At 35.4% G+C, this 23,603-nt stretch overlaps 2 protein-coding genes across 2 annotated transcripts; one reads left to right on the plus strand and one right to left on the minus strand.

Annotated features, from left to right (window-relative positions):
- Positions 1-12,918: 12,918 nt before the first annotated feature.
- On the minus strand, positions 12,919-17,823 carry LOC133866369 (LRR receptor-like serine/threonine-protein kinase EFR). Its single transcript, XM_062302876.1, has 2 exons — positions 14,898-17,823; positions 12,919-13,280 (listed from the first exon to the last, which is right to left on the minus strand). The coding sequence occupies exons 1-2, from the start codon at positions 17,821-17,823 to the stop codon at positions 12,919-12,921; spliced, it is 3,288 nt and encodes a 1,095-aa protein (XP_062158860.1).
- Positions 17,824-20,615: 2,792 nt separating this feature from the next.
- Positions 20,616-21,527, plus strand: LOC133866370 (uncharacterized). Its single transcript, XM_062302877.1, has one exon. The coding sequence runs from the start codon at positions 20,616-20,618 to the stop codon at positions 21,525-21,527; it is 912 nt and encodes a 303-aa protein (XP_062158861.1).
- The last annotated feature ends 2,076 nt before the right edge of the window (positions 21,528-23,603 follow it).

Genomic DNA, 23,603 nt, shown 5'->3' on the forward strand with positions numbered 1-23,603 from the left:
CTTTTTTTCTTCCTTGGGCCAAAAACAAAAAAAATAAATCACAATTATCCTAACCCAGTTTAGAATTTGAAAATTCCAATTGAATCAACTTCACCGGCAAATTAAAACAAGAAAGCACCAAAATTACCAACAAACCCAACATCAAAATTAAAACTTTTCCAATAACCCTCCAAACAAAAACTAATAACAGGATCGCCATAAACAAATCCTTTTTTTTTTTTTTTTGGGGGCCAAAACCATAAAAAACTGTACAACACAATTCCAATTTCCAAAAGATTGTACAGCTGTCTCGCACACACCAAAGCTTCCCCCACTTACTGCCGTGTATCTTCCCTTCCCAAGACAACCCCTTATCCTGGACCTTCTCCAAGCTTCCACATACTCTTGTTCTACCCAAATCTCTTATCAGCCAAGCTTTAGTAAAATGCTCATGACACAATACACCTGTGCGGGGGTAGATTCTACCACAGAAGTCCATGAGCGCTAGCAGATAAAATCTATAAGCTGAGTATGCATCCGCAACGACGAGTGAATATTTGAAGACAACGACAACGATGAGTGAAAGAAGATAAAGAGGAGGAGATGCGCCGTTTGGTATATTAGACTGAAAGAAGAGAAAGAGGAGTCGTGTTAGGTTAGGGTTTCACGATTTTGGCCTTTGGCTAAGGGAAAATCTGATGCTATGCCCATATGGTTTCAGTTTTATTGAAAATTTCATTTGGTTTAAAACTGACTTCGGGGCGGGGCGGGTTTGCGGATTGGAAAAAATCCATTTCCGCAAATTCGCCCCGTAAGTGATGGATCAACAATCTTTCAATCCGCATAAGATTTAATTCTCGCAATATCTGTGAAAATTGGGGCGGATTGGGGCGGGGCGGGGTGGATTTGCGGGTACGGGTAGGTTCTGCCCACCCCTACATGAGGGGGAATGTTAAAGTATTGATTGAGTGATTAAATTTATCTCTTCCAATCAGCTTAAACTTTTAGGATAAGTGGTGATTTAACATCTAGCTCGGTCTGTCTTTACAAAGGAAGAAAATAAAGACGATAAAAGAAAATAAAATAAGAAAATAAGAAGATAAAAGAATATCTTAAAATAAGAAAGAAAAGAATAATCTGGAAAAGGGAAAATGATATAAGGGGAGAAAAAGAGAGAAATTAACATAAAGAGGGAAATTAGAAACGCATTGGAGGGAAAATTCCCTCCAACGTGTTTGAGCAATGAAAATAATTTCAAATGGCCACGAGGCACATCTGCACGTCGTCGATTGGCGACATGGCATATACGCCACGTGGTTAAATAGCGACGTGTTTTATTTGTCATATCACTAATTAGCGATGTAGCAAATAAATCATGTCCCTAAAATTTTAAATTCTTTAAATAAAATAATTTTTTTAAAAAAATAAATAGCCACGTGGTTTATTTGTCACGCGACTAATTGGCGACATGACAAATAAACCATGTTACTAAATTTTCCAATCCTCAAAAAATTAGAGAAAAAAATTAAAAAAAATTAGTCACGTGATTTATTTGCCACATCACTAATTGGCAATGTGACAATAATCTACATGGCAAATTAGCGACATGTTAAGTTACGCACGTATTGAAATCGCGACGTGGTTACAGTTCTGACTGTTATAGCCACGTGGCGAAATGTCAATTTTTTTTTTTTTTTTTTTTTGTAATTTGCTAATTAAACTTAATTGTGCATGATCTCAATTGTACGTGGTCTCTTTGTTGGTGTCATTATTTATTTATTAACATGGACCTTAGTTGTAATTAAGAACTATGAATTTTTTTTACTAGGTTCTAGAAGCACTTACCACCGAGAAGTGCCAAGAGCGCTTTTTCCTTGAAAGGCTTGAAACACTTGCGGATGCTTTTCTAAAATTTGCAATTGGGCGGCACCTTTTTCTTTTGCATGATACCCTTGTCCCTTGATGAAGGAGAACTTACAAGGAAACGTTCTGATTTTGTAGATAATTTCAATTTGTACAAACTAGCAATTAGGTGCAAGTTACAAGTATGATTGAATTTTAGAATGTGATTTCTATTTCTAAACTATGAACTAATATCATACTTCTTTTATATTTATTATTTTGTCATTCTTTACTTTGTTATATATAGTTGTTATCTGGTATTAGGCTTGGCAATTTGGTTTTACGGGTCGGGTTCGTGTCAACCCGACCGACCTGATTACACAATCGGATCCAACACGAACCCGACCCGATTATTAATCGGGTTAAATTCTTAACCCAAACATGACCCAGATAACCCGTTGTGAAACCCAATCTGCGTACCCCAAATGACCCAAAACGGCAGAACCCCGTGAACCCCAATCCGCGTCTTCATCTGAACTGAACCCTAGTCTGTGTACACCAAATGACCAAGAATGACAGAACCCCAATTCGTCTTCGTCATAGGAGAAAACCAAACAGGCAATGGCAAACAACACAATCCCAGCCTCTCTCACGCCCTAGCTCAGCCTCACCACCACCAGTACTTTACCAACTCACAAAACAACGTGGACTCCAACCCCTTCCTCTCCGATGCCCAAGACGACGACGTTTCCACTTTCGAAGAAAAAATCGACGAGCCCGACATCGTCGAAGATCCACAGCAACAAGACGAATCAGAGGAAGAAGAGTGGGATGACGATCGACGAGTGGGACGACGATTGCTCAGGGTCTGAGGATCGGAGGAGGTGTGAAACCATTGAAAGTCTGAAATGGATGAAGAAGAGGAGGAGTGAAAGAAAGTGAAAAAAAAAAAAAAAGAAAAAGAAAAAAAAAGATGCAGCCACTAGGTTTGTTTAGGGGGTTTTTTTTTTTTTTTTTAAACAAACGGGTTATAATCGTGTTAGAGGGTCAACTCGCGGGTTGACCCGCCAGACATAATTATAACCGTGTCATAATTGGGTCGACCCGATTACCATAAACTTCAACTCTATATTTTCGTGTCTTGTTCGTGCCGGGTTCACGGGTTGTGTCAAAAATTGCCAAGCCTATCTGGTATTATTTGTTCTACACTTCCACCTGATATATATATATATATATATGAAGTAATTGTTTTGAATTTATTTTCTTAGCTAATATTAATAAAAACAATTTTCTATCATGACCATTTTTCTTTTGGTTTTGAGTTAGTTAATGCATAAAAATTCAACCACTCATGCTGATGTTGAAGTGAAAAATTAATTGTTTGTGTCCAATGTGGAGATTGGATGTGTTAGACATAACACCTTTAAAAAACTGAAAAAGTAATACGTGCATGATTAGAACAATTGACAGTCACAAGGAAGTAATGGTGACCTACAGGATTAATAAATGTTGTTTGGCAATTGGCATGGCGCTTGCTTCCTTTAATTTCTGCGTAAATAAATATTGTCGTCTTCCAATTCTTTCGCTTGTACTTAATTGATACTGCTTGTATCAGTTGTGTAAACTGTTATGGAAGAGCAGTAGAGGATTTTTAGGAATGGAATAGATTTGAGAGAGAAGATGAATGAATGAGATGAAAATGTAATAGTATTGAATAAGGCACTTTCGAGATTGCCATTCTCCAAGGTTCCAAGAGCAACAATCATAATACGTAACGTACCCTCTAAAGCCAAATCTGGCTGTATATAATGTTGTCTAAACTAAAGCTTGCGTTGCAAGTAAACAAAACGCACGCTACAAAGTGTTAAACGACATCACTGATGAATACAAGAATAACGGACTCCAGCTGTTACCCATGATGCTCTCCACTCCAGCCAACTGCTGCCACGTATGCTAGAGATGATGCCAGCTTATCTTCTGATGGACTTCGCGAATCTTCTTTCTTAAGTATTTTACTTCGGATTAGATACTTTTTTTTATAGCATTTTTACAGCTTTTTAACTACTTTTTCAAAATATAAGTAACAAAGCTATTTTTATTTTTCTATCAAAACAACACTTCATAACAGTTTTTTTTTTTTTTTTTTTTTTTTTTTTAATTTTTTTTTTATAAATTAAAAATTTTTTTTTTTATTTTTATTTTATTTAAAAGTAAGAAAAAAAAAAAAGATAAAATAGGAGAGAAATAATATATTTTTAAAATAAACAATTGAATGGAAGTGCATTGGGAAGCACTATTCACTTTACAGAGAAACAAAAATTTTAGAAAAGCTGTTGTAAAAGAGTTTTTGTAACTTTCTTGAATAGAACTTAGGGAACAGATCCCCTTTAAAGATGCTGTTATAAATGCTCTTAGTTCCACCTTGAACTTTCCTTGTAGAACACATGTACGTGACAAATCTACCCCCGTTTATGAACCGCCCTCCCCTTCACTTATTTCATCCCTCTCAAAAAATATGAATTTCAAAATATTCTTAATTTTTTTTACTTTTTATATTACATCAGTAATTTTTTTTTATTATTTAAATAAAAAAATTTACTACAATACATTTTTTTTTTCTTTTTTATATAAACTTTTTTTATTTTCTTTCACACTAATCACTTTTTACTTTTCTTTAAAAAAGAAATTTTTTCATTAAGAGGGGAGGGAGGTTACCATACGGGCTAGAGCCAATAATACTTGCCTTTGGTTTTTAATTCAGGACTTAAATGCCATTTAACAACCGAAATGACTTCAAAAAAATAAAAATGAAAACAACTGACATGGGAGTTGAATAAAGTTTAGTTTTCTTGAAATTGACGTCAGTGCTCCATTTGTTCTAACCGAAAATGGAATGGGTAATGCTTGGGAGACATCTGGAAATTCTGCTTCGCAATGGCATACTTGTAAATATTGTAATTACAAATATGCCATTGTAAAGCATATTTCTTGGCACTGCCCAAATGGAATTGGGTCAGGTTTTTTTTTTTTTTTTAATGACTTTCATTAAATTAAATTGGAGTACAACCAAAAGAAGGTTACATAAGATACCACCACAATAATGTATAACCAAGTTGAATCTAATAGACTTAGGCTATACAAACAATTGTTACAAATAAACATAGCCAATAGAAAAGTGCTTATGCATTAACATAAAAACCACTACTTGCACCATGGGGTCGGTCACAAATAAACTGTGTTACAAAGCAAAGACTAGGTTAATCTAACACAGAGCAAACTATCAAATATAATCTGTCAAATACAAAAGAAAACACCCAAACATAAGTTGTCGTAAGAAGAAAGTCACCGCCAACGAAGATGGTGTGTGAAACACACGCCAACTCCAGAAGAACCATTGCAGCAGATGATCACTAGAAGCCTCTGGGTGCCACCAAACACGGCAAAAGATACGGGCATGGCCCTCACGCGCGGCTGAAGGGGTGCAAACACCCTGGTGTGTGAAGACCACGAACCGGTCACCGGCAAGCTTTTCGGCCATAGAAAGCGGTGGCTGGGTCCTAGGACGGAGGTGAGCAAGGCTGGGGAGCACGTGTCTAGTAGAAGACGGCGGAAGTACACAGATCTGGCCTCAAAGGAAAGAGAAAAAAATGAAGTTTGCTAAATTCATGCCACCAGCGACATGAGCGGCGGTCGTTCCCCTTCGGAACCTCTAGAGTGCTTCCCTGTAACACAAAGAAAAAACTAAAAAACACAAACCTCCATAGTCCAAGAGGGAAGCAAAACTAAGAGGAGGGAGGCTTGGAACCTCACTCCCCCGACAACAACAACTCAGTTTGGGGGGCTTTCTGGAGAGAGGGGAGAGAGAGACAAGTGCTTGACAATTGGCTCAGTTTTGTTGAATGACAGTCATGTGTATATAATGTTATTGTGCTATATCACTGAGTAATTTGCATAACTTGAGATAATCTAGTTTGCTGCCTAGCCCATTTTTTTGGAAAGCGGCCACCCAAAAAGAATAATAAAATAGAAAAACCAATTCCTGTCATCATAAAGTGTGGAATTTTTATGAAACTTACTGCACTTTCTGTTGGAACAAGTGACTCATATTCACAGATGACCGTTCGGCCGAGTCTAGAGAGGTGTCTAGACATCTTCCAGTGTTCGGTGTAGAGTCCGAATGGTTCAGCATACAACAACCACAGGGAGCTAGTGTTTGCAGAGATTTCGAACAGTCTAAGTGACGCGACCCATAGAGAGCACCTATGTAAAGACCAATAAATTAAATAGAAAATTTAATAATTAAATAAATTACATTTATTAAATAGATAGAACAAGTAATTATATTCTAGGTGATAATATTTATATTATGAAAATAAAATACAATAGAGTTAAGATGAATAATTATTATAGTAGGTCCTAGTTGAATTAATGATTAATCACAATAGTAAAAGTGTAGTTTAAATAAATGTGAGGTTAGATGTTAATTAATAAATTATAGAAATAAAATAAGACGGCGTCCTACCATAATTAATAATAGTTGGGGTTTAAATAAAAGGAAATTCTATCTTACCACACGTCACTACCAAATTGGTTAGAAGAAGATTACATTATCCTTAACACAATACAAAGTGACTCATGAGCACCATATTCATTCTTTTCCTTTTTCTTTTCTTTCCCCCCTATCCGACTCATGAGCTAGTTAATGGTTTGGCTCTCTCTAAAGAGATTTAAGGCCAAAAACAAGCCACGTGGCTCAAGAAAAAAAAAAAAAAAACTTTGACCCACGTGGCTGTCACCCCAATGACTACAACAAGAAAAGGATTGAAAAACCAAAACAAATGCCCAAATCTAGAGCTCTCCTTTCTCTTCAAAGGTAGTCCCTCACCATCAAAGTCCCAACACAAAGATTGAAATACAGCCATCCTGTTATGAATAGTCTCCAACTCCTCAAGAAGTAGACATCTCTCTCTCTCTGGCTCTCATGGCGACTACCACGAAAAGGGTCGATAAGATCCGCCAAATCCTGCGGCTTAAGCAAATCAGTGGCTTTCAGAATCGGGCCCCTTGGGTCGAAGCAGCAGTAACTGATCCGGCACACTCCAACAACTTGGTCCCGCTCACGTGCCCTCCTCCAATTCGAGACAGCGCATTGCCGAACATACATCTTCGACAATGACTCCCCGTCGTCCCCCTTCGCCGAGCTTGAAATCGAACCAAGCCATGAATCCTCGGGAACTTGCTGCCATTATTTACGAAAATGCCATCAGAAAAATATCAAACCCTAAAGCAAAAACAGAAACCTTTTGTTGTAAACTGTCAAAAGTCATTATAAGTGTTGTTGAACTCCAAAGAAAGGAGACCTGTGTTTCCCATTTCACTTTTTAATTTTTTTTTCTTTAATATTAGAAATTTGGAAAATAAAATAATGGACCAATAGGATTAGAGGAGAGACTTTAGGGCGAATCTCTGTGTTGGGATTTTGACGGTGAATGACTGAAGCTTTGAAGAGAGGAGAGATCTCTAGATTTGGGCATTTGTTTTCAGGAAAAAGAAAATGGTTGGTTTTTCAGTCATTTTCTTGTTGCAGTCATTGGGGTGATAGGCACGTGGGTTAAAGTTTGGGTTTTTTTTTTTTGAGCCATATGGCTTTCCCTTCTTCTTTTCTTTCTTTTTCCTTCCCCTCCCAATGCCTCTTCCTTCTTCCTTTTCTCTTTTCTTTTTCTCCCTTCTTCCTCTCTTTCTCTCCCGTTTTTGTCCCGCTGCAGCAACCCGATCACTCTCTCCATTTCCTTTCCTCTCTTTCCCATCTCCTTCCCCTTCGACCCGCACGCACAGCCCCTCCCTTTCCCCCTCTTCTCTCCGTCTCTTTCTCACACAGATGTGAACCCGAGAGAGGTGAACTGAGATTGAGAGATTTTGATGTGTGGACATAGAGATGGAGAACGTGATTAAGAGAGAGAGAGAGAGAAAGTGTGTGTGAGTGTGTGTGTGTGTGTGTGTAAAGGCTGTTTTTGGAGTGAATTGTGAATTTGCAAGTTGAATGGAAGCTAGATAGTATTGAGTATAGAGGAGGGCTCTTAAAGAGGCTCGATCTCTCAAAATGAAACAATTCAATAGATTCTTCTTCTTTTTGCCTATCCTCTCTTCCTTCCTTAAATAAGCTAATCGGTTAGAATATATTCTAACTGATTGCCAGCTCTTCCCTCCAATTGATCGTCTAACCAACAAAGGAATACAAAACTAAAAGACGCTTCTAGGCGCACCGTTATAGGGCTAAAGCAGTAATTTAACATAGATGAGGTGGACTTATTTTAGAAGCAGTAATTTCTTCCATCACTCTGGGCTGTACCTTTCTGTTACCCAGATCCCCTTTGTCACTATGGGCTACAGGTAGTCTTCCAGCTATCTCCTCTAGCAAGCCCATAATAGAGAGAGAGAGAGAGAGAGAGAGAGAGAGAGAGAAAGAGAAAGAATTTGTGATTTTTCGTGGGTCACGTTGCTGGAAGGAGAACCGAAAATTTGTAAAATTCCTAACCCAATTTCGTTGTATTTTTGGGTTATCCATTGTTTAATAGCATGAAATTATATCATAACCTTAGGGCTTTGATTTGGGTTTTGTTTAAAAAGAAAATCTAGGGTTTTATGGTGATGGATTTTTGGGGTTGTCTGAATAGGTCTTTGTAACAACCTACACTTTTACAAAAAGGCATAAGTGAAAATTTCGATTTCTACGTATCATTATGACATCATCAATGACGTCATCAGAGTATAAATTGGTAGTGAAATATAATTTTTCTTTACAATAACACATCGAAGCTAACAGAATAACCTCAATATATAAAATAATAACCTTTCGTTCTAATATAATAATTACATTTAAATTAATAACATATGTGCCACAAATGACACTTAATAAAGTATTAATCATATCGTAATAAATATCACAGCACTGAAGAAACATATGAAAAGAGTCTGATATATGTACATGAAAGGACAGACTAAGCAGGGTAGTCCATCACATCTAAGAGTCCATACCACAAGAGGCAACCTAGCCTCAAGAACCACCACTAGGATCTATCTAAATATCTGAATAGTCTTGATACTTTTCATCCTCAAATCTTGTATTAATAAATAATACAGATAGAAACAATAATACAAAAATATCTAAATGAGTCAGCTGTTTCCAATAATATAATAAATGCTAATTTATTTTTGAAATGCAACACAATGAAATAATATAATATGATGACAGTTTTATATGCATAGTTTTATTCATTAAAGCAACCACTTTATTCTTACCTATTTCTAGTTATAGCCTCTGCTCGGTTAACGGCTTATTCTAGGAACTTATGCTCCTTCCAATTGAAGCCTATGCTTTGTATATTTAAAGCTTGCTTCTTTATTAGGGGCCTATACTTATCCGTCAAATTGAAGCCTATGGTTCTTTTATCAAGGGCATATGCTTATCCGTCAAATTGAAGCTTATGCTTCATCTATTTGAAACTTATGCTTATTTCATCCAGAGCTTGTGCTCAAAGCTTAATGATTTAATACTGGTAGCCTTTGTATCCCAGTTTTGTTATTTATTAGATCTTTCACAAGGCCTATGCTCCTACTGATGGCCTTTGCACACCAACTTTGTTAATATAAGCAATTTTAGTTAAAATAGTAAAATATGCAAATGTCACATGCACAAACAAATAAATAAAACAGTAAATACAATATTAAGGAAAAGTTCACCAGCATCATCCTTAGTAAGTATAAAGATACTCACATCTTTCTGCTTCCAAAAGGATTTCCACAAAATTGTTGACAAAAGCTTCTAGAAAAAAGGCTAAAACTGTACCCTTGCTGTAGCACACAAAACAATTTTTTTTTTTTTTTGTTTTCCTTTCAAAAGAGATGCAACTTGTGAGAATAACAAAACGTTTCTTCTCTTTGTTTTTTTTCATCCTTTTGTCTTTCATCAACATCATAAATCAAACACACAAAAATACACTGCAATACAATTCAATGCATACAATAGTGAATTAACATAATTTACTAATAATACGTTTTAATCTTATTCTCATTTCTGATTTCTTAATTCTATCATTATTGTAACGGCATATAAAATTAGTAAAGTATAACGCCACATATTTCATGCGGATATTATAACAGTATTTATTAAAATGACCAAAATACCATTTTCCATGAAAATTACTAAAATACACTTTTTACCAAAATGATTCTTTTACACATAAATTGTTTCAAAAACACTTTTACAATCTTAAACAAAATAGTGTCATTAGTATATTAAATGCCTAATAGCTTTTAGAATTATTTGAGCAACGTAACGACGTTTTTATAAAATATATTCTTTTTACTTGAGTATCACAACGACATGATTAATAAATCATTTTTGTCACTTGAAAAAGCCTTGTTTAAAACATAACTTAAAACGTTAATTACTTGTTAACTAATAATTTTAATCTCATAAAATTAAGATAGAGCCTAATAAGGAACTTACCCAAAATATCATTGGGATATTTTGTACTCACACACCCACCCTTTTTAGAATAACCGAATGGGAGGGAGGGTGAGTGAGTTCTTATTTCCTTCTTTTCTTCTTCTTCTTTCCTTCTTTCTTTGTTGCACTTCTCAATGTTGCTGGACCGAGAGAGGGAGATGGAGAGGGGAAGAAAGAGAACCGAATTGGAGAGGATCCTACTTGCTTTTCTTCTTCTTCACCAAACATACAAAGAAAGAGTGTTAAAGAAGGAAGAAATAAATAGAACTTCTTCATCTTCTTTTTCCCTTAGCTACTGGAATCATAGAACAGAAGAGAAGAAACTTCTCCTCTGTCCAGATAAACTATACAGAGAGAGAGAGAGAGAGAGAGAGCAAAAGGCACCAAAACAGAAAATCAAAAAAAGAAAGAGAGACCTTAACAATTTTTCTGAACCGTGAAAGAGAAGAAGAATTTTCTTCTTCTTTTGATTCTGATTATGTGCAATAAAGAAGGGAAGAAAGCTACTGAATTGAAGGGAAATCAGAGCTTCTATGCTCTATTTTCTATTGCAAAAGCAGAGAAAGAAAACTAAGAAATAAAGAGAGAACCGTGAGAGAGATTTGAGAATTGTGAAAGAATTTTGAGAGAGTTTCCCCAAGAACTAAATGCATGAACGTGGGAAAGCTACTCTTTTTATATAGAAATGAATGGTGAAGATAAAACCAGCATAAACTATATATATTATCAAAGGTTGGATTAAAACCAAGTGGAAAGGAATATTTCAAAAGATAAGATTTCTTATCTTTTTTGGAATAATCATGATTATAATCTAGAAGGATGAGGTTTAGATGGTTAGGATTGATCAAAAACTTATCAATGGTTGTAGAGGTGTCGAGCTGTGCTGCGAATCATCAATTGAAAAAATGATTCTTTGATGAATATCAAAATACAAGTGTTCGGACGAGATTCTGCATTCGAAGATAAATTTACATTGTAAAATAATCGATTGATCACATTGAACAGTAAGTTGATCGATTGCATTTTTACACAATAAAATAATCGATCGATCGATTATACTTGGTCAGAATTCCGTCTGTTTCAGCACATATATAATTAAATCGCTCGATCGATTTTTGGCTTCTAATAATAGTTCGATTCCTTAATCGCACAATCGATTTTGGGACATTAAACAATCGCTCGATTGATTTAGACTTAATCTAATTTCTAATCCATTTTAACTCCTATACACTTATACATATAATTTAATAAGTATTTAATCTCATAAATATTTATACCTATCTTGATGAAAATTTATTCTACAAATATTCATATGTATGTTATTCCTATTAGTAGGCCTTAAATCATATTTTAAGATATTATATTCAATATCTTAAAATATAGGGGTATTACATCACAATTCTCTGGGGGTTTTTGTAACAACTGGTTGGGTTTGAGTTTTGATGAATTTGTGGATCAATTCCTAAAGGTATGGCCGTATGGTATTGTGTTTGAATAGTGGATTTGTAGTGTTGTTAGAGTTTTGGTTGAGTTCCATGGTGGTTGGATTGATTAGTTGTTAAGGGTTTGTTAGCTTTGCTTTATGGTTTGATGTGAAGAAAGTCTTCGCAGATTTGATGGGGGTATTTTGGGGATTTGCTTAATGGAAATTTCTGGAAATTGTGTTTATCGGTAGTATTTCTTTGGGTATTTAATTTGCTATGGTGGAGGAGTTTTTGGAGAATGTAGTTTTGGTTATGTGATTAGGTTTTGAATTATGCTCTAAAGGAGTTGAGTAGGTTATAAATTAGTAAGAGATTTAATGAATAAGATAATGACTAATATAAATAAATGAGTAAAAACATCATAGAGTAAATTGAGCCTAAGTATAACGCTTAGCTTTAGTAAATAAAAGTAATTACAACATGTGACTGTAATCTATTGACTTTGGGTCCACGTGATTTTGGAGTTGATTATTTCCCCAACAAGAATGATAACTAGTGAAAATGAAAAATGCCTTTCTAGACTGTCCATAATTCTACAAATTTGGTATTGTTGAATCTTGAGTTTAATTAAGTGCTATATGATTAGGTTTTGGATTATGCTCTAAAGGAGTTGAGTAGGTTATAAATTAGTAAGAGATTTAATGAATAAGATAATGACTAATATAAATAAATGAGTAAAAACATCATAGAGTAAATTGAGCCTAAGTATAACGCTTAGCTTTAGTAAATAAACGTAATTACAACATGTGATTGTAATCTATTCACTTTGGGTCCACGTGATTTTGGAGTTGATTATTTCCCCAACAAGAATGATAACTAGTGAAAATGAAAAATGCATTTCTAGACTGTCCATAATTCTACAAATTTGGTATTGTTGAATCTTGAGTTTAATTAAGTGCATAAAAATATTGTGGTTAGAAAAATGCCTTATAATCTCAATGAAAAGCATAAGGAGGCAAACATCCATCAAAGGCTCAAGACCAAGGTGCTAGAAAATTCCAAGTCATTTGTTTAAACATGAAATGGATACAATTAGAAAACATACAACTTGTAAGTACCTTTTGAAATTAAAAAGACAAATCATGTAGAACCCAAACAAAGATATTAGACATCACGCTTTCTGTTTTCAAGAAGTGTCAACTTGATTTTGTTAAGCTTTGCAAGAACATCTTTGATATCGATTCTTTCATCTGGTAACTCTTTAGAACACCTTAAGCCTAATTTTATGAGGGATGAAAGAGCACTTTCCATGATAGTTACATCTCTTCCATTTTCTGTTCTCAATAAACCGTCATCCACAACTTCCATCATCTTGTTAGGAAGTGATTTGTTTATCCATTGTCTCAAAGTCAATTCTCCTACAAACATGTCTTCAGTAGGTTTCTTCATTGTGATCATCTCCAACAATATTATACCATAGCTATAAATGTCGCCTTTGATTGATACTTTTCCTTCATAACCGTACTCTATATAAGCTCACAATTGCACAAAAAGCCTTTATGTTAGTAATTCAAAATTGAAAAAAAAAAAAAACATTGTACTTAGGGATATATATAGATAATAATTACATATGGGAGAATATTATTTAAATTATTAAATTCACTAATTTCAATCGATTAACCTTTTTAAGCAACTAGTCATTTCACATCGTATCATAGAAAAAGTTTTGAGTTCGAACATTGGCTCCACAATTTACGTACCAATTATTTTCACTTGTTATCTAGTCTTACACATATGGAATATTAGAATATTAATGAAATGATTAAATTCACATTCTCCAATTAGCTTAATTTTTGGGTTATCTCGTGATTTAACAATAAATATAGGAAAAAGTACAGATTACCCCCTCAAATTATCACCTTATTGTCAATGTCCCCCCACTTGAGTAATTCTAAATGTATATCAAGTGTCCATAAAAAAAATGAGGCAACTTTTAAAATCACTATTGGGCGTGTGATTGATCAAATGATGATTTAGGTCAAATAGTAATTTTAAAAGCTACCTCATTTTTTTTATGAACACTTAATGTACATTTACAATTACTCTCCCTCAAACTACCAATTGTGTCAATTAATGTCACCCCTAAACTACTAAAAAATGTCAATGTCCACCTAATGACAAAAATACCCTTAGTAAAATCACTAAAATAAAAAATAAAAATAAAAAACTAAAAAATTATTAAAAAAATATTTAAGATAACAAAAATTTATACAAAAATAAAAAATAAAAAACTGGTTTTACTTTTTATTTTATTTTTATTTTTATTTTTTATAATTTTATAATTTTCAGTTATTTTTTCATTAGTTTTTTTTTAATTTTTGTTTTTTTAATTTTTTAAAAAATTTATTTTTTATTTTTTAGTTTTAGTTTATTTCCAATTTATAAGGGCATTTTTGTCTTATTAAAAAAATTATAGTGTCATTTTTATCTTTTTTGTTGATATTAAGAGATATGTGTACTTTTCTCGTAAATATATATATAATTGTTATGCATTAAGAACATAACAATGGCGGGGTTCCTTTTTTTCGGCTAATTATTTACAAAGTAAAAATAGCTTTACGTGGTCAAACTAGGCTGTCTCAACACAAACAAAGTAGACCTCTGTATATATGTGCATATACATTTGTGTACGTGTTTGTTTGACTTCTACTTAATTTTTATGGACTATAAGAGAGTGAGTGATCAACAAAACTAAAACTTTTCACGTCAATTTTAGAGGAGGTACTCCAATACATTGTGAATTCTCAATGGCCCTAATATGGGTATAGAGGGGGCATATATAAGACAATTAGGCAAACCACAATCATGGATGCATTTACACTAAATTACTTCATATTAACCTTATGAGCAGGAAACATATAATGTATTTGATAAGAATATAATGTTTCTTTTAACATATTATAGAATAATTAATTAGCAATCAATACGTACGAGGATCAAATAGGTAATTAGCCACCAAAGAAGTAATCATAGTTTGTATAATTTTTATTGCTAATGTATATTCATATGAATCTGAGGCCTATATAAATTTGAATTATCGAAAATTGACTTGAAATAAAATAAGTAGAGATGAATTCATGTACCTGGTGCGATGTAGCCAAGTGTACCAAGAGTTTTGGTTTGTGTACAATACTTGTTTTCGACCAAAATCTTCGCAATGCCAAAGTCACCTACGTGTGCAACCATGTTTTCATCTAGAAGGATATTAGTAGGCTTCAAATCACAGTGCACCACAGGTTCTAATTGGTCATGGTGGAGATAGTCTAATGCCGATGCAACATCAATCATAATGCTTACTCGTTGAAGAAGATTCAAGCAGTAGTTATTAGAGTATAACCACCTTTCGAGGCAACCATTCGACATGTATTGAAGTATTAACGCTTTGAAATTGAGGTTGGAGCATGTACTTACGAGCTTCACAAGATTTCTATGTCGGATTGTTCGTAAGACCTTGCATTCTACATCAAAAACTTTGAAAGCACTTGACAATTGCAAATTTAGAACTTTGATAGCAACAATTGTCCCGTCAAGCAACATCCCTCTGTACACAGAACCAAAACCTCCAACTCCAAGTAAGTTGCTTTCACAAAAGTTGTTTGTCCCTTGGCAAAGCTCTTGATATGATATCATTCTATGCTCCAATACATGCCAGGTATTAAATAAACTTGGAACCTGCATTTTGCTTCCTTGATGTCTTCTCAGCATATAGACCATTGATAAACAGAATATGACCAAAGCAATGGTAGGAAGAAAATATTTTAGCAAACTTTGTTTCACCTTTGAATCTTTGGAGCCTGAGTTTGGACAAGGTAGAACTCCGAAAATTGCATTCCCACAAAGCGCCTTGTTTCCTGAAAATGATTTTGCTGTGAAGTTTGCAAAAGGACCACTAGATGGTATCTCTCCGGATAGCTTGTTAAAAGACACATTCAAATATTTGAGCTGTGAAAGTGCCTCAAGAGACTTAGGAATTGCACCAGATAGATCATTGTAAGAGAGATCTATGATATCCAATCCTTTCAAGTCTCCAAAAGAGTGCGGGATTACTCCTTGAAATGAGTTCTTTGACAAATTAAGATAATTTAGGCTTTCAAAAGCTCCAATGATGCTTGGAATGTTTCCCGTAATTTGGTTCCGTGATAAATCTATGTGTTCAATAACTTGCAATTTTTTCATGTTTGGAGACAAATATCCACTAAGGAAATTCGATGATAGGTCCAAAAACAATAGATTTTCAAGGCTCCATAAATTTAACGGTATTGGTGTTTCCAACCTATTAAAACTTACGTTCAGCTTTTCCAAAAGATTGAGGTTTGAAATACAATTTGGGATGGATCCAGAAATTTTGTTATTTGTGAGATTTAACTCGCCTAAGTTCTTTAGCTGACATATCTCTTCTGGAATGAATCCTTCAATTTTATTACCACCAAATTCCAATCTTTGTAACCTTTCCAGTCCTCCAATTGTGGATGGTATGTTTCCAGTCAAATTGTTATTGCCGAGATTAAGCCATGTCAAGCCTTTTAAGGAACCTATACCTATAGGAATGTGACCCTTTATTTTGCTTTGGGATAAAACAATGGTGTTAAGGGTATTTGAAAAGTTTCCAATAGAATTCGGAAGAGTAATATCCAAGGGATTGGAGGATATGACCAAGCGTTCTAAAACTCTGCAATTAGAGAAAGAAGAAAGGAAATTAAGCTCTTGATCTCCAGGCTCTCCTGTTAGCTGATTTTCTCCCAAAAAAAGTGTTTGAAGGTATTTTAAGTCTCCAAGACTTTTTGGTATTGGCCCAGAAAGTATGTTTGAAGACAAATCTACTATGACGAGGTTGGAACAATTTGAAAGATAGGATGGGATGGGACCACTAAATTTGTTGCCAGCAAACAGAAGATTTTCAAGACTGGAGCAAGAAATTCCAAAATCTGATGGCAAATTGCCATATAGGGAATTATCTACCAAGGAGATTTCTTGTAGAGAGGAAATGTTGAAAATGTATTGGGGAATTGCTCCTGTGAGATAATTTGAATTACATAAAAAAAATTTCAGATTCGGAAGCCACCACAAATCTCTCGGAATGCTTCCATTAAAGCTGTTATGCTCAATGGCAAACTTAGATAACCTCGACAAGTTGGCTATGGTAGGAGGTATATTACCGGTTAAGTTGTTACCTCCAAGATCTAGCTGTTCAAGCTTTTCCAAACTCCCAAAACCTTCTGGAATACTCCTATCAAATTTGTTGTCTGATAGGGATAAGACTACAAGCTCTCTACAATAATTCATTTGTGAAGGGAGCCGACCGTTGAATTCGTTTTCTGAAAGATAAAGCCCTTGAAGATTAGGACAATGTTTGCAGAGATTCCTCGGAAGAGTTCCTGATATGTGATTCCCTGTAAGAGCAATTATGGCTAGAGAAGTGATGTTAAAGATTACAAGAGGAAATGGACCCATGAAACTGTTGTATTCCAAATTCAAGACCTCTAACGACGACATGTTGCCAATGGTTGATGGAATTGAGCCCATAAGATGGTTATTGATTAGATGTATTTCACGAAGATTCCGACAATTTTTCAGAGCTGGAGGGATAGTACCTTCCAATTGATTGTATGCCAGACGGAGTATTCTCAAGCGATGTAGCCCACTGATCTCATGGGGTAGAGAACCAACGAAATGATTGTTGCGTAGATTAAGTGAGACAAGGAAAGAGAGGTTACCAACATGAGGAGAAATGGTGCCCTGAAGACCCATGGAGCCAAGGTTCAAAGTAGTGACTCTTTGCCTGTGTCGGCTACATGAGACCCCAATCCAGTTGCAGAAGCTTGTAGTTGCGGACCAGTTACCAGCCAAGACAGTTTGATTTGGACTGTAAGTGAGTTTAGATTTGAAGGCAATGAGAGCTGATTGGTCGGTAAAGTTGGTAGAAGATTGGACCAACTGAAAGATACATGATTGTACTAACATAAAACCCAAGAGCAGGAGAATGGAGGGCCTTTTTATCAGCAATACCATGACTGTGCACGAGAGAGAGAGAGAGAGGGGAGGGGGGGCTGAAGTTTACAGAGAAGAAGGCGTAAGGATAAGAATGAGTGTTTTAAGCGGCTTTTATAGTCGAACTAGTGAACCATTAATTCCATTGTTTGCATGCAAGATCTAATAATTAATTGTACAGTACGTAAGAAATTAAATTTGACTACTCCCTCTTCAATTATTCGTCCAAATTAAATGGTTAGTAGAATTATAATAAAAAGAGAAATGCTAGCGGTAACCTTTACAATCAAAGGTTTACAAACTAATGTACGTAAAATACATGTGGCTTTTTTCAATTTAAAAATTTAAACACATGTAAATTCTCCTCTCTCTCTTAAACATAAAGCATTGAATAAAAAGAATCGTATATGAAAAGAAAGAAAAAAAAATGTGTAATTAACATTTATAAGGCTCGAATACACTTTAAACCTTTATCTTAGAATAATATTTGGGTGTTTGTTATGTGTTTACTTTATTACGGAGCAAACCACGGAAATAGGGCGCTAGTGCCAGATATAAATTCATGGTCTAAAATTTTTACTTGGCTTTTTTTATTTAATTTAATTTATTTTTTTATTTTTTCTGTTGAATCCCAAACGTTACGCCAAGTTTTTTTGAACCAACGTGTTTTGCTTCTTTGAAAAGTGATGTTTACTTTTATTAAAGAAAAATAAAAGTTTTTTTTTTTTTTTCCTCCTTTAATAACGGTTGGTGATGTCGGATTCCGGCAATCAAATACTAAAATTCGAGACCTTCTATTGTAGATTCGAGTACCAACAAACTTTGATGCCCGGCGGTGTCAGATTTTCACAAACATGCGTGCAAGGACAAAAAGTTTAAATATAAAAAACAATTTACGATTTTCAAAAATTAAAGAGGCTTTTACGATAAAATTGAAAATAATTTTCGTTGACCATTAATTTTGCCTTCACCAAATACCATAAAATGTTAAAATTATTTTTTAAAAATCAATTTACGCCGAAACAATCGGACAATAAAAAAAAAAAAAAAAAAAAAAAAAAAAAAAAAAAAGGGGGGAAGTTATTCCTTCCAACGAACACAGAAAGTCTATGCTTCCACACTTCCTTTTCACGTTGTTTTCCTATAGATTTAATTAAATAAATCTATTTATGGTCTTTCTTTGTAGAATATTAATTAAAGGTAGTCAGCAAGAGTTTTATGGTCTTTCTTTGTAGAATATTAGAGGTACACTCGAGACTCGACCAGGAGGAGCAACAGTTTTACCTAAACAACGATGATCGAGAGACCGCGTCAGTCAAAAGTAATAGAAGAATGTTAACTTAATCAATTATTTAAATTAATATTTTAAAGTGTACGTAGTTATTAAATCATCACTTATTAAACTTCGAGTATTTAATTTAGATGTCCTTTTGTTATTTTCAATAAGATGGCTTGGTAACATATATATATATATATATATATATATATATATATATATATATATATATAGCTTAATTATTCAAAAGCATGCCTGGCCTGTTTCTTCCGCTCGTAATTAACGATCGATCAATTAGTTCTCCCGGTGAAAAAATATTAGACGTACATGCAATAATCTCTATTTGTCGTTCAACGTCAGCTCAAACGTGACATTTTAAATTTTTGTTTCTTTCTTTTGAATTCCGACCGACGTGTTTTACACTTCCGCTTTGTTGAAAGTAGAGTCCCATGAACACGGTAAGTCTATTATGCCAGACTTGGGCTTAATTTCAACCTTCAACGAGTCCAACTCGGGAGTGCCCGGTTCTAGAAGCACGTTGGAGAAATCAATCACAGGAAGTTTGAGAGTGGATTCGGAACACATTTTTTCTTTTGCTCTCGATCGTAGACAAATGAAGATCCTACTTTAATTTGTTGCGGTTTGCTTCAACTTTGCATGGGTGCTATGGCCTATTTATACAGCTTGAAAACCAATTTAACAAAACCTCAATTATTCACGTCGGGCTTAGCAAATATGTAGCTCAAATTTAGTTAAAAGATTTTCTTCCTTTTTTTTTTTTTTTTTTTTTTTTTTTTTTTTTTAAAGCACATACATCTCAGCAGTTTGGTTATCCATTTTTACAATATATTCTATTTAAATATTATTTTTCTATTCTAAAAAATATAAATTGACTCCTACGTGTGTGTGTGTGTGATCAACAGCACTAAGCAAAACTTTAGATGCGAAATTTAAATAAGACAGATATTTTGGTAACGAAGTAGAAAATCTTTATCAACAAAGAGAAAAACCACTTCGGGGTAGCCAAACTCAGGAAATCTACTAACAAATGAAATAACTAGTTACAAAACAGTCGTACTCACATACACCTGATGCAGCAGTTGCACCATAAACTCTAACACGTACCTGAATGTGAGCACCTTAATCATCAAGTGGGCCTAGAGCAAGAAGGGAAAAGGGTGCTTCAGCCCAAACAGAAGGGTCCTAGGCCGGGTAAGGCTGCTGTAAAAATAATTGCCGATGTGCTTGGTGGTGTAAATGATTCTCAGGATTCGAAAAAAGAAAATGAGCGGATGCATATTGATAAATAGATGGGGAAACCAGCTGCTCGTAACTGGAAACGTAGAGCTCGTGCATCTAGTATGGAAGGTATGGATTCATCTACTATTTTGGTCCCTTTGGGGAAAAGGAAAGTCCAACCATCGCCTGAGTCTGACCCTAACGTCCAAAGGGGGAGGATTAAGAAAGGTAAAGCAGTAGATACAGGGACACCAAAACTGGCATTGGCGGAGGCTGTGGTAGAGCCCCGCGAGCCACAATGAGTCTTATCAGTTGGAACTGCCGAGGGCTTGGTAACCTTCGGTTAGTTCGAGATCTTTGCCAGATGGTAAAGGAAAAGAGACCAAGTTTCGTGTTTCGTTTGGAAACTATTAGCACGAAACATCGCATGGAGTTACTTAGAGTAAATATGGGGTTTGTTGGAGCTGTTGTTGTGAACCCGATTGGCAGAAGTGGTGGGCTTGCGTTAATGTGGAAGGATGATTGTAATTTAGAAATTTTCAATTATTCTCGGAGGTATATAAACGCAATCATCAAATCTAGAGATGATAATTTTGTTTGGAAATTCACAGGGTTCTATGGGAATCCAGAGACTGCAAAGCGAGAAGAGTCATGGTCACTTCTTAGACATTTGAAAACCCATGCACCACTACCTTGGTTGTGTGTGGGTGATTTCAATGAAATTTTGTCGCAAGATGAGCAGGAGGGGGACGTTGTTCTCCGTGAAAGACAAATGGATGGTTTGCACACTGCATTGGCAGACTGTCAGTTAGGTGATCTGGGGTATTTTGGTTCGAGATTCACGTGGAGTAATAAACATGGCAACAATACTTTCACCAAAGAACGTTTGGATAGGGCGGTGGCTAATAGCGAGTGGTGTGGTCGTTTCCACATTGTTTCGGCTATGATTCTGGCGGCCCGTACTTCTAACCATAGTCCAGTTCATGTGTTATTTAGAGACCAACTGATGGAGAGGTACTCTTATAAACGCCGGTTTAAATTTGAAGATAGTTGGTATACCGATGTAGAGTGCCAGACTCTAATAGCGGCTGAATGGGAAAACGACGTTTTGGGGGGAGATTCCATGCATGATGTGCAACGTTGGCTTTCGACTTGTCAACAAACTTTGTCTCGGTGGAGTCGGGAAAATTTTGGTAATGCTGGGAAGTAGTTGAAGCTAAAGACAAAACAACTTGAGGATCTTCAAAGTCGGGCTTGTCCGGGAAATGCAGGAGCAGGTGCTATTTCTAAACTCCAAGAGGAAATAGATGGTATATTGGAAAGGGAAGATATCAAGTGGAAGCAGCGCGCAAAACAAAACTGGTATTGAAGTGGGGATCGGAATACTCAATACTTTCATGCTTGGGCAAATCATCGAAAAAAGATCAATGGAATCCAGCAAATCTGTGACAAATTTGGGAGAGTTTGGAAAAAGAAGAAAGAGGTTGGCAAAGCTTTCATTGATTATTATAAATTGCTTTTTACTTCCCAGGGTTTGGTTAGGGTGGATGAATGTTTATCCCATGTGGATTCATGTGTCACGGAGGATATGAATGATTGTCCGTTGAGACCTTTTACAGAAGCAGAAGTCAGTTTTGCCCTATCTCAAATGCATCATCTCAAGTCTCCAGGGCCTGATGGGTTTGCTGCATGTTTATACCAGAAGTCATGAGGGACCTTGGGAAAGACAGTTAGCCGTGCAGTTTTACAATATTTGAATGAAGGGATTTTTTATGAGGGTATAAATGCCACTAATATTGTTCTCATTCCCAAAGTTTCAGCCCTTACTTGTGTGATAGAATATAGGCCTATCAGCCTATGTAACGTGATCTATAAGTTGATTGCCAAGGTGTTAGCTAACCGACTCAAAATGGTTCTCTCACATGTCATATCTACCAAGCAAAGTGACTTTATCCCAGGGCGTCTTATTACTGATAACATATTGGTAGCTTTGGAAACCTTGCATACGATGGATACTCGGCTTCAAGGAAAGAAGGGGTTTATGGCTTTCAAACTCGATATGAGTAAGGCCTATGACCGTATTGAGTGGGGTTTTTCTGGAGGCCATTTTATACAAGTTGGGTTTTGTACCAAGATGGATTCAACTACTTATGACATGCGTTTGAATGGTGACTTATTCTATCTTGATTAATGAGCAACCCCACGGACACATTGTGCCTACTCGTTCGGCAAGGTGATCCCGTCTCTCTTTATTTTTTTTATTCTATGTGCTGAAGCTTTCAGTTCACTTTTGCATCATAGGGGGCGTATGGGACAAATATCGGGAATTCCAATTTCCAGAGGAGGTACGAAAATTAGCCACCTCTTTTTTGTGGGTGACAGTCTCCTTTTTTGTCGGTCAAATCTCAAGGAATGGAGTAGGATCCAAGATCTGTTAACACTCTATGAGAAAGCTTCGGGGCAGAAATTAAATAAGGAGAAAACTTCTATTTTCTTTAGCAGGAACACTTTTGTGAATGACCGAACTCATATCCTTACTGAAGCAGGGGTTCCATCTACCCAACGATACAAAAAATATCTAGGGTTGCCAGCACTTATCGGGCGATCTAAGATTAGTACTTTTAATGGGATCAAAGGTAGAATATGGACCAGAATGAATGGGTGAAAGGAAAAATTTATATCTCATGCTGGTGATGTGGTCTTTTGTTTACCAAAATATATCAATAATAAATAACCACTCGCAATAGGACGAATCATTGTAGGATAAGGCTATAGAGAGGGTGTCGAATCTCAAGGACTGTAGGAGTACTATTATCAAGCTTATCGAGATTAAATATAACTTAATTAAAAATATGTTTGATTTGATTTTTTGTTTTTCTAAAAATAAACACATAAAAGTAAAAGACATAAATTTAAGGATAGTAGGGATGAGATAAAGAATAGGGGATTGGTTTCACCACTCACCGCATAACAATGGTCAATCATAAATTAACAAGGAAAATTCATACTATGCATGATATAGGGCTCGTCTCACTCGAGTAGTCAAGAAATTACCTCTAAAGAATAAGTATAATCCATCTTCGGTTGGCACAGACCGTCCACCTAACCACTAAGATGCGGTACGATCCGTCTTCCCTACGCGTGGACTAGCTATGTCTTTAATAGGATATACACACAATCAATGAAATTGTATAACCCATCTTCGGTTGGCACGGACTGTCTACCTAAATTACACTAAACTAGGATGTAGTACAATCCGTCTTCCCTAGGCATGGTCTATCTAATT

The sequence above is a fragment of the Alnus glutinosa genome, chromosome 4 (assembly GCF_958979055.1).
Source record: "Alnus glutinosa chromosome 4, dhAlnGlut1.1, whole genome shotgun sequence".
NCBI classification, from domain to species: domain Eukaryota; kingdom Viridiplantae; phylum Streptophyta; class Magnoliopsida; order Fagales; family Betulaceae; genus Alnus; species Alnus glutinosa.

Excerpts from the sequence above, each read along its gene's own strand:
- LOC133866369 (XM_062302876.1), bottom strand. The coding sequence starts at position 17,823 with ATGGTATTGCTGATAAAAAGGCCCTCCATTCTCCTGCTCTTGGGTTTT. Across the intron at positions 13,281-14,897 it reads ACTTGGCTACATCGCACCAG|AGTACGGTTATGAAGGAAAA; the intron begins GTACATGAATTC and ends GAGCTTATATAG.
- LOC133866370 (XM_062302877.1), top strand. The coding sequence starts at position 20,616 with ATGAGTCTTATCAGTTGGAACTGCCGAGGGCTTGGTAACCTTCGGTTA.